General features: G+C 36.3%; 1 protein-coding gene across 1 annotated transcript; it reads right to left on the bottom strand.

The window, feature by feature from the left end:
- Nucleotides 1-369: 369 nt before the first annotated feature.
- On the bottom strand, nt 370-5,376 carry LOC128997139 (uncharacterized). The gene is made up of 5 exons (XM_054422727.1): nt 5,325-5,376; nt 4,653-4,865; nt 4,071-4,220; nt 2,737-3,011; nt 370-2,097 (listed from the first exon to the last, which is right to left on the bottom strand). The coding sequence occupies exons 1-5, from the start codon at nt 5,374-5,376 to the stop codon at nt 370-372; spliced, it is 2,418 nt and encodes an 805-aa protein (XP_054278702.1).
- Nucleotides 5,377-13,620: the final 8,244 nt, after the last annotated feature.

Below are 13,620 nucleotides of genomic sequence, written 5' to 3'. Positions count from 1 at the left end.
GTACTTATAGGTAGGCCTAACTATATCGATAAGTTACCATTTCTGACCAAATTAAATTATATTTACAGCATTAATTAAGTAGGCCTAAAGCCTATGTATTATAAGTCTATATGAATTAGGCCTAACTTATGTACACAACTTATATAACGGTATAATCGTTGTTCATACTTGTGTAAACGTAAACCATCTTGCTTTGATGTAAAGTTTAGTGTAAAAAGATGAAGATATTAAACAGAAGAAATTGATTACGGTATGAACCTTTATTTGGTATGAAAAACAATGAACTCAGATGTTTACAAATATTGTAAACGAACATATGTTAAATACAATTCTTTTAACATTCTCCCGCACCAAAAGAAAAAGAGAGAATCAGCTTGCAGATGATATTGGTAGACGACAAAACTTTACAATCGGTCTTTTCAATATCCCAGTAGCGGTTTGAAGTGTCACAACTCGAGTTATCTTTTCTTGTCCGGGGTGAACGCCAATCACTCTAGCCAAAGGCCACTTTGATGGGGGGTATTGTTCATCGATAATGAGAACAATTGATCCGATTTCCACCGGTGTTGATGGAGATCTCCACTTGTACATTGTTTGCATTTTTTGTAGGTACTCTTTGGACCATCTTTTCCAAAAGCTTTGTTTCATTTGTTGCAATAACTGCCACCGTGATAGTCGATTTTGTGGCACTCCTTTTAGATCTGGTTCTGGAACAGCAGATAAAGCACCACCAACCAGAAAATGAGCTGGTGTTAAAGTTGTTAAGTCATCTGGATCTTCAGTCAATTTGCACAATGGTCTTGAATTTAATACTCCTTCTATCTCGATGAGAACTGTAAGAAACTCTTCATACGTTAATATGTGGTCACCTACAACTCTCTTTAGATGATATTTAACAGACTTCACTCCAGCTTCCCAGTGACCACCAAAGTGAGGAGCAGAAGGAGGGTTAAATTTCCATAGGGTTCCGTCCTTAGATAACAGATCTCTTAATTTGTTTGATTCTGATGTTGAAGCTGTGAAAAGGCGGTTTAGTTCACTGTCTGAACCGACAAATGTTGTTCCACAATCACTGGTGATAGTTGCACATATCCCTCGACGAGCAGTAAATCTTTTATATGCAGCGATAAAAGCTTCTGAGGAATAATCTGTGACTAGTTCAAGATGAATTGCTGAAGAGGAAGAACATATGAACAATACTATGTATCCTTTGTATGTTTTTGCTGCTCTTCCATGCCAAGTTTTAATAATGAAAGGTCCAGCATAATCAACTCCTGAATGTAGAAATGGACGTGAAGGGGTGACTCTTGATGGGGGCAACTGTCCCATGAGTTGTTGAGCTTGTTCACTTCTATATCTAGCACAAATAACACAGCGTGATAATTCTTTCTTTACAGTTGGACGGCCTCCAAGAATCCAAAAGCGCTGTCTTACTTTTGATAGAGTGTTGGTAGTTCCACTGTGAAGTGTGCGAATATGAGCATCGTTGATGATTAGTTTTGATAAGAGGGAATCTTTTGGGAGAATGAAAGGATGTTTTGTATCATACTCAATAGATGCATTTTGAAGCCTTCCGCCAACTCTGATGAGTTTGTCATGATCAAAAAATGGATTGAAGTTGTAAAGTTTACTGGACTGATGTACAGGCTTGTTCATTTTTAGCAGTTTAAATTCTTCTATGAACGCTTGGTTTTGGACAAACCCTGTCCAGAATAAGAGAGAATCATTCAACTCTTTTGGAGTTAAGTATGGAGTATACGCAGTATCATGATTCCCTTTGAGACGATTTATAAACCGTTTACACCATGATGTAATACACAATAGTTTATTAAGATCAGAGTAGCGACTCAGTAACTCAGGTTCAGAGTACGAACAAACTACATTTGAGGACTTCTGCCGTTTAAGTTCAGATACTGCTTCCTTAGCAGGTTCATGAGAAGTTGTAGGCCATTTTGTAGAGTCTTCTGCAAGCCAAGAGGGACCTGACCACCATAACGTATGTGTTTTGAGGGCTTTAGGGCATAATCCACGAGAAGCACAGTCAGCTGGATTATCTTTGCCGGGAACGAATCTCCATTGAGCTGATGGTTCTAGTTCCTGAATAGTAGTAACTCTATTACAAACAAAGTCTTTCCACTTAAATGGTTGATTTTGGATCCACGTGAGAGCCACACGAGAATCTGTCCATAACCACAATGGTGCAGATTCAATACTTAACACTTTTTTGACATAGTGGGCAAGACGTACCAACAATAGTGCTGCTGTCAGCTCCAGTCTGGGGATGCTCATTCTTTTAAGTGGAGCAACTTTAGTTTTTGAACAGACTATGTTTGTTACATTTTGTGAACAAGAAATCACTTTGATGTACATAACAGCGGCCATTGCAAATTGTGATGCATCTGAAAAACCATGGAGCTCGATCCTCTTTGACTTTGTAACTCCTAAGAATCTGGGAATTGATATTTCAGGTAGGTCTTGAAGTTGATTTTCAAATATTTGCCATTGTTTCAATAAGGACGGGGGAAGAATTTCATCCCAGTTTAGATTCATGAGCCATAGCTGTTGCATAAATATTTTAGCTTTAAGAACTACAGGTGAGATGAGACCTAGGGGATCGAATAGCTTAGCAATAGTTGATAGAACATTTCTTTTATTGGCTATTTCTAGAGGATGAATATCCTGCTGAAACTGGAAATTATCATGTGATGGTTGCCAGATTAAGCCTAAGGTACGTACCTTGAGAGATTCTTTGATTTTGACCGATGTTTCTTTTATATGGCACTCAGTAGATATAGAAGCTAAGGTTGAGGGATCGTTACTTATCCATTTTTGCAAAGGAAAGCAGCCTGCCATGCAGAGGTTATTGACCTGTTTCACAACTTCTTGACATTCTTCAATTGTGTCAGCACCTGCAAAGATGTCGTCAACATATCTACCTTTTGAGAGGACTGAAGCTCCCAAAGGAAACTGACTGCCGTGATCAATGACTAGTTGTTCCATTGTCCTTAAAGCTAAAAATGGAGCACATGATAATCCATATGTTACAGTTTTCAGTTGATAGGTACAAAGTTGTTCCTCTTCATACCAAAGGATTCGTTGTAAATCCCAGTCATCAGGATGTACGGCTATTTGTCGATAAATTTTTTCAATGTCAGATGAGAATACATATTTGAACTGTCTAAACCATATTAGGACGTCAGATAAATTGGTTTGTAGATTCTGCCCAGAGTGTAAGATATCATTTAGAGATTTCCCTGAAGAAGTAGGTTGTGAGCCATTGAAAACTACTCTTAGTTTTGTAGTTGAGCTTGATTCTTTCAAAACACCATGATGAGGTAAATAAAATTTTATATTATCATTTTCAGAATGATTTTCAACTTTTGACATATGATTTAGGGATTCATACTCAGAAATGAAGGCAGAATACCGTTTATGATAGTTGGGATTAGCTTGGAAACGTTTTTTCAATGAGTTTAGCATTGCTAATGCAGATGAACGTGAATCTCCAAGAGTTTCTACTGGTTCTTTCAAAGGTAATCTAAATACGTACCGACCATCTTTAGTTCTTGAATGAGTGGACATGAAATGATTCTCACAGGCTTTATCCTCAGGTGATAAGGGAGTACCTTCTGATACTGGTTTTAGAATTTCTTCTTGAACCCAAAATGATTTGATTAGATCTCCAATGTTATCATCAAGCTTACAGTGATAGGTATTAACGTTTGTATGAATGGTGGAATATCCACTTGGCCCAGAAATAATCCAACCAAATATGGTAGATTGTGCATTTGGAGTGGATGGATGCCCCTTTACAAGGCCAGGGAGAATAATTTCACCGAAGGTGTCTGCCCCAATAATAACATCAATTGTTGCTGGATTCATGTATTGAGGATCAGCGAGTTGTAGACCATGAAGATGAGGCCAATTCTGTTTGGGAACTTTTATTGATGGTAAGATAGATGTAAGCTTTGACAGGATATACGGTTTAGTAGAACAACTTGCATCGGGATTAAAGGTTGAGCTAAGAGTAATGTTAACTCTTCCTCGAGTGGTGGAACTGTGAGTCCCACCTATTCCGACTAAAGGAACAGATGCTGGTGATCGTTTGAGTTCTAGGGCTTGAACGATCCGTTCAGTGATAAATGATAATTCAGAGCCTTGGTCAATTAAGGCTCTAGCTGTGACAGTGTTCCCCATGGGACCAATCACATTGACCTGAGCTGTTGCCAAAAACACGACAGATTGATCTCGGTCTAGGTTTGACGAAGCATGATTAATGGATTTGTTGGATTTGCTAGAATTTTTACTTTCAGATTCAATTTGATTTAGATTTTGAGATGACTGATTTGATGAAAGAGATTTTGTTGCAGGTACAAAATGAATCATTGCATCATGAATCATTGTATGATGACGTTTGTTGCAATTTAGACAACATTTTTCGGACTTACAATTCTTCAAGAGATGTGGTCCAAGACAATTAAAACACAACTGCCTTGATTGTAAAAACTCTTTTCTACAAAGTGGAGTTTTATGAAAAAATGATTGACACTTAGACAGATAGTAATCTTGATTACAAAGAACACAAGGACTAGTTTTTTGCTTGGTTTTGTTCTCATGATTGAAGCTAGATATGATCTTAGAGGGTACATTACCAAACTGCTGTGTTGGACTGAGACTACTTGCTGATTTCTGGATACTACGACCTTCTATGTTCTCCAAAGCTCGAGCTCTTCCTTCGACGAAGTCGAGTAGATCTTTGAGCGATGATGGACTTACCGAGGCTCCTTGTTTCAATTCCCAAGATTCATGAGTGTCGTGATCCAGTCGATTTACAATGAGGTAGACAATGATGTGGTCCCAATGTTCTGTTGGACACCCAAGGGCTTTGAGTAAGCTCAGAGACTCGGTCACTGTAGACAGTAGGTTGTTCAAACTTTTTGCAGATTTTGACACCAATGGCTTAAATTTGAAGATCGCATCCAAGTGTTTGGTGATTAGAATGCGTTTGTTTTCGTAACGTCCAACAAGTTTGTTCCAAGCAAGCTCAAAATTTTCTGTTGATATGGTTAGATTTGAAATTAGTTGTGCAGCTTCTCCTGTCAAACAACTTTTCAGGTAATGCATTTTTGAAACATTTGTTAAATCGGGATTTGAGTTCACTAAGGACATGAAGATATCACTAAAAGATTTCCACGATTCATAGTCCCCAGAGAATTGAATCAAAGGTATTTTAGGAAGGATTGGTTTTGGATTTGTTCCTATTCGATCTGCAGCCTTGTTTTCTTCTTGTAGGCTCTCTAAATGGTTAATCATTGCTGATTTACTCATCATGTACGCTTCTTGTCCAATACTATAATGATCTTCAATGATGTACATGCTGTCCTTCAGAACTTCTGGTTTTGACTCACATATCCTTTCATGATAACGTTCAAATTTCATCCATGTTGATTCCAAAACTTCCAGTCTTGTCTTAACTTCTGATTTATTCAAACATGTAGAATCTGCATTTTCATTTTGAAAAGGTTTGAGGTGATTTTAAATTAATATAATTCGTGATTCTTGTAAATTCAGTTTGGATTCCAGAGATGACATGACGATTTTCCAGGATAAAGATGTAAGATAACAGGTTCGATGATAATTTTCTTGATGTTAAAATTGATGAATAACAAAAATGATTGATAACTAGTTATGATCCGGCTCGTAATCGGACCAAATGTAAAAAGATGAAGATATTAAACAGAAGAAATTGATTATGAACCTTTATTTGGTATGAAAAACAATGAACTCAGATGTTTACAAATATTGTAAACGAACATATGTTAAATACAATTCTTTTAACATTTAGCTATGTTTGTGTTGAAATAGATAAAATAAATAAAATAAAGCCTGTCTAACATGTAACTTATTTAATTATTGTATAAGTTACTATTAGTTAACTCAGGCCTACTGATAATCTCCATTGACTTGTTGGATCAAAATCTTTTATAATATTTTTAAGACCTAACATTGAAATATCAGTTTTTGTTATCGGTACCTTTCATCCATTAAGTTAGGCGCCTTAGTTTTTAGGGATTCTTATTTCAAACAACAACAGTGGAGTTTGAGACAGAAATATACAAGAACTATAAGTTAGAAAGGCGCCTACTGGATAAAAAAATAGCTTTAAAATCAACATTTGAATTTCTTGTCACTGGCTTCATAAATAAAAACGAATTTTAACTTTGAAACCAAGATTTGTCCGATGCAAACTATGACGGTGCTGATTCATTATTAAGTAATGGCTAAGTTAGGTTAATAAAATGTAGGCCTAACTCTCAAAAAAAATTTGCCTAAGTTGACTTTACAACGGCTGCACTTTAGTTTACAACAACAAACAGTCTTTGAATTAAGTCAGCAGAACCAGAAGCCCTCCAATCCATTTTCAACTTCCACTACTTCAACAGGGAACGCGCCAAGGCGCCACCACGTCAACCCGCCACCAAGTCAACACGCCATCAAAAAGAAGAAGAAGTTTGAGGTGGCGGGTTGACGTGGTGGCTCGTTGTCGGGGTGGCACGTTGACTCTAGCGTGCACGACAACCCGCCACCTCGGAAAAATGTGTGGTGGCGGGTTGTCGTGGTGGCACGTTGTCCTGGTGGTGCTTAGACATGTTCATACACGTCAACCAGCCACCTCTTTATTGTGGTGGCGGGTTGTCGTGGTGGCTGGTTGACGTCTACGTGCGAGGTGGCGGGTTGACGACACCAAACATTGAGCGTACACGACAACCCGCCACCTCATAAAATAGTGATGGCGGGTTGCGTGGTGGCACGTTGTCGCTTACATGCGAGGTGGCGGGTTGACGAGAGTTAACATGGGGCGTACACGACAACCCGCCATCTTTGTTGGCAAAAGCCGCTGTTTTCTGTGTATTATAAAATGCATAACTTTTTGCAGTTTACCTGGACTTGTGTTATCTAGTTAACTAGACATAGTCCAGCAGCTAGCTATACTTTAGTGTGCAAACTTGCGTATACTCAATATTCTTGCATAACGTTTAAGTTTGATGTCTAGGGAGTTTAAAAAACCTGGGTGTTTACCTCCTACCCCCCACGTTTTCCGGCTATGACGTAATCAAAATGGCGGCCATTGTTTTTTTAAAAAGCGTATATTTCGCAAACTATTTGTCGGATCGGAATGAACTTTTTTTATTTGAAAGATAAGTTTAAATGCTATCTGTTTTATATTTACACATTTGTTGTATGTTTAGTACATTTTTTGTAATTTTGCAAAAACCTGTGTTTTTTAATATTTTTGTGTTATTTCTGTTTGTAACGTTTTATTGATACAATATATCAAAAACCACCAATGGAAAAAGTTGTAGAACATTTAAAAAGCTTTACAAAAATACCAAATTCGATATGTTTTACTCAAAATATTACGTCAGGAAACTAGATGAATCTCATAAAAAATCTATTTTGGCGCAAAAACGCCTATTAGTCCGGCATCTAGGGCAGTGCACAAGTCTTATATAGACAGTTTTACCATTCAATGTTGATGTATGTGTCTAAATAAGTGTTTTCAACTCGGGTGTCACTTCTGCACCCACTGCAGTTTCCGGTTATGACGTCATCAAAATGGCGGAAAGTGCTATATTAAAAATAACTATATTTTACATACCATGTATCGGATCGGAATGCACTTTTCTTTGTTTGAAAGATAAGTTTACATGCTATGTTTCATACGTTTACACTTTAGTTGTATGTTTAGTGCTTTTTTCGTAATTTTTTCAAAAACCTATTTTTTTAAATATATTTGTGTTATTTTTGTTGATTACGTTTTATTGATACAATATATCAGAAATAACTTAAAGAGAAGAGGTTGTAGCACGTTAAAATGGCTTTACAATAATACCAAATTCGATATGCTTTACTCAAAGGATCACGTCAAGAAACTAGAAAAATCGTACAAAACAACCTAATTTGGCGCAAAAACTCATATAAATCCGACATCGATGGCTGTGTACGAGTCATATATAGACAGTTTTACCATTCAATGTTGATGTATGTGTCTATAGAAGTGTTTTTAACTCGGGTATCACGTCTGGACCCACTGCAGTTTCCGGTTATGATGTCTTAAAAATTGTCTTTAAAATTTTAATCCTAAGCAAAAGCTGAGCTAGTAGCAAGCAATACCACTATTGGCCAATTAAGTTAAGTTATAACTTATTTAATTGGTATGTTACCTAAGTAAACCTAAGTAAAGTAAGAGTGCGTTGGTTATCAGACGGGTAAAAAAAAAAACAATCAGGACAGTTATAAATTTTTCCTACAGTCACCAAACAATGTACATGTTCTCTCACTGATTTGAGAAAGCAAAGTGGCCAATTCACTCATCAGTGAGACAATGTTAACATTGTCTCACTCTAATTACTTTGTCTCACTCCAGATTTGCAACGTAAATGCACGAAATAGTGAGCGCGTAACATGCAGGCAACGTCGTAAGCGCGCGAAGTACGTTGGCAGCACTGGCTGTAAATCAGCTGGTCAGCTGTTGTACTGTTGTATTTGTCACTTCACATTAAATGTTATATTAAAAGTTCACTTCTGTGTAAAAATAGGTTATGTTTCTTCACCAATTTGTTTGTTTTATGGTAACTGTAGGAAAAGTATAATGTGCAACTCGAGTTCAAAGTACAATTGCCTCACTCGAGAAACCATTCCTCACTCGCCTACGGCTCGTGAGTAAGGATTTCTCTCAAGTGAGTCAACTGCTCACTTTTCTCACTAGTTGCACAAATAACTATAGTTGAATACCTTGTTAATTACTTGATACTTGGTACTATTACTTGATAGGTATTCAACAATGTGTATTGTTTACAGTCCATTGGTTGTGTGATAAGGAAATACTTTTTCCTAAAGATACCTAAAGATAAGTACATTGTTAGTACATGTGCTCTCACTGATTTGAGAAAGTAAAGTGGCCAATTCGCTCATCAAAAAACATTGTCTCACTTTAATTACCGTACTTTGTCTCACTCGCTTCAGATTTACAACGTGAAGGCACGAAAAAGTGAGCGAGTAACATGCAGACAAGGTCGTATGCGCGCGAAATACGTTGGCAGCACTGACTGTAAATCAGCTGGTCAGCTGTTGTTCTGTTGTATAATTAAAAATGTCATATTAAAAGTTCACTTCTGTGTAAAAATATGTTACGTTTCTTTACCAATTTATTTGTTTTATGGTAACTGTAGGAAAAATATAATATGCAACTCGAGTGTAAAGTGCAATTGCCTCACTCGAGAAACCCTTACTCAGTGAGTCAATCGCTCCCTTTGCTCACTCACTAGTTGCACAAATAAGTATTGTATTTTAATAATAAAGTTGTTTTTTAAGTTAATTTGTATATTTATTTGCGACAGAATCAAGTACTTTTGCACTATTAGTTGGACACAAATGGTGGAAGGCAGTTACGTGATTTTCAAAAGCACATTTTAGCGAATTTTCCACATTCCACATTTGAAAGTATAGTAGCTATTAATTAGTACTATTATAAGTATATAGCTATTATCGCAAGTCTCATGGTAATGGTCCGGGACCGTTAACATTTTTTATTTTGATGTCCCCAGAGGCCAAAAACCTGTGTGTTCAAATAATGTTAGACTGTTAGATAAAATTTGGTTTGAAGGTGTAAGGCGGGATAAATATGGATATTTGCGCAAACCAGCATGATCGGACCATAGGAACGGAGTTCGAAGAGGGGTTTTATGGGACTAAAATGGGATTTTCTCTTTTTTTACCCTTATAACACAAATTTTATCAATTTTTCTCCGAACCTTTTGAAAGACCTTGAAAAAAACAAATAATGTAGTAGCCTATGTAAAAGTGTTTTGTACGGTTATTGGTTAAGGAGAAAATAAAAACATTTTTCATTTAAAATTCCAATGTTATTTTTATGGACGATATTGTAAATGTAGTAGTTGGCTTGTTTATGGATATATTTTGATCAAACTTGGCAGATTTATTTATCCAACACTAAGCCATTAATATTTTAATAAAAAAACCACTTTCTTAGTTTCCCTTTAGCAGCAAACCTAGGCACTCTTAAACAATTTTAATTTAATAGATTAATTGAAAATCAACCCAGGCAAATGGAAATTCGCTTAGTCAACAGGATTGCTGCACCCGGGGTATTTATATAGTGGGAACATTCCTATGGACTAATTACATTGATTTGTTGTGCTTTTATTTGCATTAAAGGGGGTAATGGTCTTATTTTAAGTAAAATAGTTGGTGAAATCGTAACATGTAGCAATTTTAAAGACATCATAACCGGAAACTGCAGTGGGTCCAGACGTGATACCCGAGTTAAAAACACTTCTATAGACACATACATCAACATTGAATGGTAAAACTGTCTATATATGACTCGTACACAGCCATCGATGTCGGATTTATATGAGTTTTTGCGCCAAATTAGGTTGTTTTGTACGATTTTTCTAGTTTCTTGACGTGATCCTTTGAGTAAAGCATATCGAATTTGGTATTATTGTAAAGCCATTTTAACGTGCTACAACCTCTTCTCTTTAAGTTATTTCTGATATATTGTATCAATAAAACGTAATCAACAAAAATAACACAAATATATTTAAAAAAATAGGTTTTTGAAAAAATTACGAAAAAAGCACTAAACATACAACTAAAGTGTAAACGTATGAAACATAGCATGTAAACTTATCTTTCAAACAAAGAAAAGTGCATTCCGATCCGATACATGGTATGTAAAATATAGTTATTTTTAATATAGCACTTTCCGCCATTTTGATGACGTCATAACCGGAAACTGCAGTGGGTGCAGAAGTGACACCCGAGTTGAAAACACTTATTTAGACACATACATCAACATTGAATGGTAAAACTGTCTATATAAGACTTGTGCACTGCCCTAGATGCCGGACTAATAGGCGTTTTTGCGCCAAAATAGATTTTTTATGAGATTCATCTAGTTTCCTGACGTAATATTTTGAGTAAAACATATCGAATTTGGTATTTTTGTAAAGCTTTTTAAATGTTCTACAACTTTTTCCATTGGTGGTTTTTGATATATTGTATCAATAAAACGTTACAAACAGAAATAACACAAAAATATTAAAAAACACAGGTTTTTGCAAAATTACAAAAAATGTACTAAACATACAACAAATGTGTAAATATAAAACAGATAGCATTTAAACTTATCTTTCAAATAAAAAAAGTTTATTCCAATCCGACAAATAGTTTGCGAAATATACGCTTTTTAAAATCAATGGCCGCCATTTTGATTACGTCATAGCCGGAAAACATGGGGGGTAAGAGGTAAACACCCAGGTTTTTTAAACTCCCTAGACATCAAACTAAAACGTTTTGCAAGAACATTGAGTATACGCAAGTTTGCACACTAAAGTATAGCTAGCTGCAGGACTAGTTATTGTGAATTCGTTAATTTTCGAATCGTTTTCCTAAAAAGATCTGCCATAGAAATAAAGTACACGCGCATCCACGCAATACAATTTTACCTTTTAATCAACGGTTATTGTTTAAAAAAATGTGTAAGATAAACTCACTACAAATTAACGACTTAGGGTCATTCTAGAATTAAAATAACAATATTTGTTATGTTTTCGCATATTTTTATTGAAGACAAAAACATGAAACTTTAATAATTTTGAAAAATAAATTATCAGTTTCTTAGGATTTTTTATAGGTGTATACCTTTTTCAGTATTATGACAATCGAATTGCAATGTGCGGCAAAGTATAAACCGTACGGAAAAGTATAAACCGTACGGCAAAGTATAAATATGCAGCAATTAGCAGCTTTCTGTACTATAAACAGTACAAGGAAGCCAACTTTGTCGGGTGAATGTAGGAAATAGTTATTTGTGTAACTAGTGGTGAAAGTGGCACTTTGCTGCACACGAGAGCAATGTTTACGCACGAACCGCAGGCGAGTGCGGAATGATCTCGAGTGCAGCAAAGGCCTTTTTCACTCGTGTTACACATTATATTTTTCCTACAGTCACTATAAAGCATATAAATAATTAGTCTTTCAAACACTATACAACACGTTTTTAGGTTCAGCTGGCAACACAAATGGTGCCCTAGAGAAAGTAGTACCCGCGGTCCGTATCACTCCGCTATTTTTCCTCGGCAAGAAATGTGCTCCGCGTTTTGAGAATATAGTTCCGTATGTTTTTGTAATTTGAAGTGGTTTCCGCGCCTAAATAAATGCTTTAAAGGTATTTTCTTGTTTATTAAGATCGTAGGAATGTTTTAAAAACGTTTAAAAGAAAAGTCCAGAAAGTTCAGAAATACCGAAACTATAAACACGAAATGACAGGTTAAATCGTAGTTATAATAGTCAATCAGCTGCTCATAGTATTATTATATTTAAGTGTTGCCAACCTATTTCCAAGCGTACACGGATTACGCGCATAATAGAACCACGCTGTTTTGTGTTGTTTCGTTGGAATCCTGATGTGCGGCAAAGTATAAACCGTACGGAAAAGTATAAACCGTACGGCAAAGTATAAATATGCAGCAATTAGCAGCTTTCTGTACTATAAACAGTACAAGGAAGCCAACTTTGTCGGGTGAATGTAGGAAAAATAAGTTACCTACCTGACAACAACTTCATCAATTAATTGTAAATCACGTGTGTATGGCCTAAACAAAAATTATGAAAATGTATTGTTCGGTTATAATTTCTCTTAAAACCGTATTGAGGTGAAAATAATAATACATTCAACCAAAAACATAAAACAAAATATACATCGTTGATACAGAGTACAACAGACTAAAATGTACTTTGTGTGTGGACTAGCGCGCACCTGTTTTTCTATTTAGAAGAATCTGAGAAAGGATACAGAACTAGACTCGACCCAACCGGTAACATACTTTGACCTCTTGAGTCAAGGGTATTGCCCAGAGAAGTTCATACCAGACAGATATATTCCAAAAATCTCATTAGGAGATATCTTAAACCAAGATTTCTATTGAATTTATCATGCTCTGCTTGAAATTCCATTTCATGCTTCAGGAAATACCGTACCGTTACTTTGGTATTATTCGGAGGCCACTTGTTTTCTAGAGGGATTTTTTTTACCTAAGACAAAAAAACACATAATCAGAAAGAACATACTTTAATTAACTTACTGTCCAAATATGAAATGATTGCAATTGCAATTAGCGGTTTTTGAGTTCTGTCTCCCAGAAGGCAAGATTGAGTTGAATGCGTCACCGCCCCTAGCTGCCACACGATCTCCGCCGAGTAGATACTGAGTAAGGTAAATACTGCGCGCTGTAGCGGTTATGTTAGGTATGTTGGGTTTCCTCGTTTCATTATGAATCTAACAATACAACATGAGTGACGATACCTGAGATACAGGCGGTGACAGGTGATGCGCACGCTCCGGCCATTGGTCAACGACCTGACCTTGGCCTACTTGGAGGGGATTTGGCGATGGTATGACTCATCTGGTATCATTCCATCCATAACGAAACTAAGAAAGTTCTACAAACATATTTATGATAACCCAACCTAACATAACCGCCGCAGCACGCAGCACGCTGTATAAGGGTGGCCTCCGGATAATATGAAAGT

The sequence above is a fragment of the Macrosteles quadrilineatus genome, unplaced genomic scaffold (genome assembly GCF_028750875.1).
Source record: "Macrosteles quadrilineatus isolate MER2022 unplaced genomic scaffold, UCM_ALF_1.0 Scaffold_1__1_contigs__length_201487025, whole genome shotgun sequence".
In the NCBI taxonomy this organism is placed as follows: Eukaryota; Metazoa; Arthropoda; class Insecta; order Hemiptera; family Cicadellidae; genus Macrosteles; species Macrosteles quadrilineatus.
Note: the sequence above shows the minus strand (reverse complement) of the source record. Positions and strands in the feature narration are given on the sequence as shown.

Bases quoted from the DNA above. Each gene is read 5' to 3' on its own strand.
- LOC128997139 (XM_054422727.1), bottom strand. From the start codon at position 5,376: ATGTACATCATTGAAGATCATTATAGTATTGGACAAGAAGCGTACATG. The intron at 4,866-5,324 runs GTAAATCAGCAA...GGTGTCCAACAG, and splicing joins ACAAGAAGCGTACATGATGA to AACATTGGGACCACATCATT. The intron at 4,221-4,652 runs GTAATGTACCCT...TTTTGGCAACAG, and splicing joins CAGTCCAACACAGCAGTTTG to CTCAGGTCAATGTGATTGGT.